The 3,534-nt window shown below is 61.6% G+C and overlaps 1 protein-coding gene across 1 annotated transcript in view; it reads right to left on the reverse strand.

Moving 5' to 3' along the window:
• The window catches only part of B3GNTL1 (UDP-GlcNAc:betaGal beta-1,3-N-acetylglucosaminyltransferase-like 1), a 121,806-nt gene that overhangs the window by 15,921 nt on the left and 102,351 nt on the right, over window positions 1–3,534 (reverse strand). Inside the window, exon 7 of the mRNA XM_011928748.1 lies at window positions 1,142–1,266. Coding sequence (XP_011784138.1) covers window positions 1,142–1,266 — 125 coding nt within the window. The remainder of the gene's footprint in view (window positions 1–1,141; window positions 1,267–3,534) is intronic.

Here is a 3,534-nt window from a genome sequence, read left to right on the forward strand (position 1 = left end):
GGGAGAAGGAAGAGGGGCGTGGACGGGGGAGAAGGAAGAGGGGCGTGGACGCGGGAGAAGGAAGAGGGGCGTGGACGGGGGAGAAGGAAGAGGGGCGTGGACGGGGGAGAAGCAAGAGGGGCGTGGACGGGGGAGAAGGAAGAGGGGCATGGACGGGGGAGAAGGAAGAGGAGTGTGGATGTGGGTGGCCCCCACATGTGGGAGTGAGGATGATGCCCCCAGTGGGGAAGCTCGTGACCCTCCTGCCAACACCCCAGCCCCACCTGTGACCTTGGACCTTAGGCCCCCTGGGGAGCTGGGATCTTGCCGAGAGTCTCAACCCTGTCATCGTAGGCCCAGGACCATTGCGGCTCCCACACCCACACATGAGCTTAGTTGGGGTCTTGAGACTCCGGGGGCCCTGAGTATCCGCAGGGGCCGAGACACAAGTCCCGGATGGTGGCCTGCATTCCAACTTAACGCTGCGGCACGCGGCAGGCAGGCGGCCGAGACCTCTGTGTTCCGCATAGTTCTAAGGAAGGAACCGTCCTGCGCAGACGTAAGGAAGGAATTCCAGATGTACATCGCTTCACCCTGATTTGCCTCACCCCTGCCATGGCTCCGACGTAGCCACGCGGCACCCCCAGAGCAGCTGGAGCCACAGACTTTCGAGTTAGGAGCCTGTGAGCTGCAGAGGCCCACGTGGCCGCGCCTGACAGTGACGCGGGAGAGGGAGCCGGGCCCTGCAGCACTGAGCTCGTCCTCACCAGGCACTGTGATTCCCTGGCCGAGCCTCCGCCACCCTCCACAGCAGCCGTGACCCCCAGGCCTGTGGTCCCAGCTGGACCCCACTCATGAGACTCCCGTTGGGTTAAAGGGAGCACAGGGTTTCAAACGACCCAGTGCATGGTCGTTTCACGTCTGGGAACCAGGGGAGGACGTCCGCCTTCACCCCTGGCACCCTTGGGAAACGCCCGTTCGCAGACCCCGAGCCCCCGACCCTCGGGATGTGCTGTTTCCCCGTGTCCCACCAGACCCTGGGTCTCAAGGCAGAGCCTGACCACAGCCTCTGGGGTTGGCCCCACCAACCCCGGCCCCGACCTTGGGCGCCTCCCCCATTCCTGGCCTCCGGGGTGTCCCGGGCCGGGCGGGGCTGACTTACTCAAGGACGGAGTGCGTGGCCGCCCATGGGTGGTATCGGTACAGCAGGAGACTCTGGTCCACGCGGATGACGCCGCCGCCCTTCCTGAGGTGCTCGTAGAAGAACAACAGGTCCTCCGGGACGCCCTGCAGGGTGGGAGCAGAGGCATCACCAGGGCCCGGAAACGCGTGCCTGCCGCAGATGCACCTGTGCTCAGCTGGCCAACCAGGAACTGGTGGAAAGGCTTTTGTTGCAAAGAAACCAGTTTAGAGGCTCAACAGGGACGTGAGGCGGCGACCCCAACAGAGGTGAGCAACTGAGATTCTCAACAGGCGGGAAAGAGGGGAAGGGAGGGTGGGCTGGTTCTCGGTTGTGCCCCAAATTCCATTTTGGGCAGCAAAGGTCTCAGGGCAAAGTGGACGACAGGCAGCCGAGGAAAGGGGCTGGGTGGGTCAGGGTCTTGCAGCTGCGGCTCCTGGACGGCTTGTCCAGTCTCTGTCCCTGCCCTTTCCTGCCAGTGGCTGCGGCCCCAGAAGCTCAAGGGACTCAAAGTGCCGACTGTGGGCAGAGCGGTGGTGCTGGGTGGGCGCGAGGGGCTGCACGCAGGGGAGCCCAGCAGTGGGGAGGCAGCCCCGGGCCTGGGCCAGCCCCGCTCACTTGTCCACGCTCAGAAACTTGAACCTCAGCCCACGGGGCTGATCCACGAACACCTGCATGTCAGTGGAGACTCTGCTCTGGAACATTCTGCCGACATTCCCACCAGACTTTTCTGTCCTGTGAGAACCTGGGCCCTCCTTCCCCCGGCCCATCATCCCAGTGGCCCCTGCCCTCTGCTTGCTCCTCTCCTGGGCAGACCCGTCCCCAGCCCAGGGCTGTGGCCGAGCCGTGGGTCCGTCTGGGGCCGGCTCTGGGCCTTGTGCAGAGCTGGGCCCCTGTTGTTTCCTTAAATTCAAACATAAAACTGGGGGAGGAGCAGGGCGTGGAGTCTGGTCTCGTGGTTCTCACCTGGGTCACCTGCCCAGGGACACCTTTGCTCCAGGAAAGGGTGGGTTTTCTGAGAGCCTAGCAGCAGGGCCAGACTGTTACCAAGTGCGGCCTCTTCTCTCCTTGGCTGGCACTCAAACTTCAAGTGCAGGTCAGTAAAGGTCCCAAAATATCGCGGCCCGACTGCACCCAGGACAGACAGGCAGTGCTGCGCTTCCGCGTCCAACAAAAATGCACTATTTAACCTCTGCCTCTGCAGGGCAATCCCTTTTACGAAAACCACGATGGCGTGGAAAGATTTGTAAGAAGATGCTGAGTCAAAGAACAGACCTCAAAATCACGTGTACAGCTCTGCTAAAAGTTTATCCACCATAAGATAAAGACGAAGGAATCACAGAAGCCCACGTGCTACCTCACACGGGTGATTCAGGGTGGAGGTTCCCGCGGGTGCCGGTGGACACGAACCCTCACACGGGTGATTCAGGGTGAGGCTCCCGCGGGTGCCGGTGGACACGGACCCTCACACAGGTGATTCAGGGTGAGGCTCCCGCCGGTGCCGTGGACACAGACCCTCACACAGGTGATTCAGGGTGAGGCTCCCGCTGGTGCCGGTGGACACGGACCCTCACACGGGTGATTCAGGGTGGAGGTTCCTGTGGGTGCCGGTGGACACGGACCCTCACACGGGTGATTCAGGGTGGAGATTCCTGTGGGTGCCGGTGGACACAGACCCTCACACGGGTGATTCAGGGTGAGGCTCCCGCAGGTGCTGGTGGACATGGATCCTCACAGGGGTCACTGAGGTATTTTCTCTAATTTTCTGTGTTTTCAAAGGTAGCTCTAAAGAGCACTGGGACTCTGAACACGTTACAGGTTTAGGAAGACAAAAATGGCTTCTCTCTTCCTGTCACCAGGAAGAACCTGACCCTTGGGGTTTTCTTATTTTCTGGCAGTAAAGTGAGAATTTAGTCAACAGCAGCTCCTGGGTGGTGCCTCTGCCCTGGGAGGAGGGGGACTCAGAGGGTCTGTTTTTTCTCTCCCCTCCCCCGATTGCTGCTGCTGAGACCTGAGGGCCCAAAACGGCCTCACTCCTCCCCCAGGCTTTTCCCAATCAGCCTCCAGGTGCCTGGACTGCCCTGTGGTGTGCAGGGAGAGGGGGAGGCGTCACAACCCAGAAAGGCATCAGGGAAGATGTCGAGAGTGGAGGAAGCGTGGCCGCCCAGCCCCAACCTGCTCACAGAACCATCCGGGCAGCCTTGGGGATGGAGCACCCAGAACTGCCTGGAGGAGGAGAGCGCGAGCTAAAGTCACTCCCAGGAAGGCCGGGCCAGAGGCTCTGGAGGCTCCAATCCTGAGAGGCAAAAGGAAGCCAAATCAGGGACGCCCTTCCTTCTCCAGAGCCCGTCCCCAGTGCCACGTGCCCTTCCTTC

This window comes from Colobus angolensis, unplaced genomic scaffold (genome assembly GCF_000951035.1).
Source record: "Colobus angolensis palliatus isolate OR3802 unplaced genomic scaffold, Cang.pa_1.0 Scaffold1, whole genome shotgun sequence".
NCBI classification, from domain to species: domain Eukaryota; kingdom Metazoa; phylum Chordata; class Mammalia; order Primates; family Cercopithecidae; genus Colobus; species Colobus angolensis.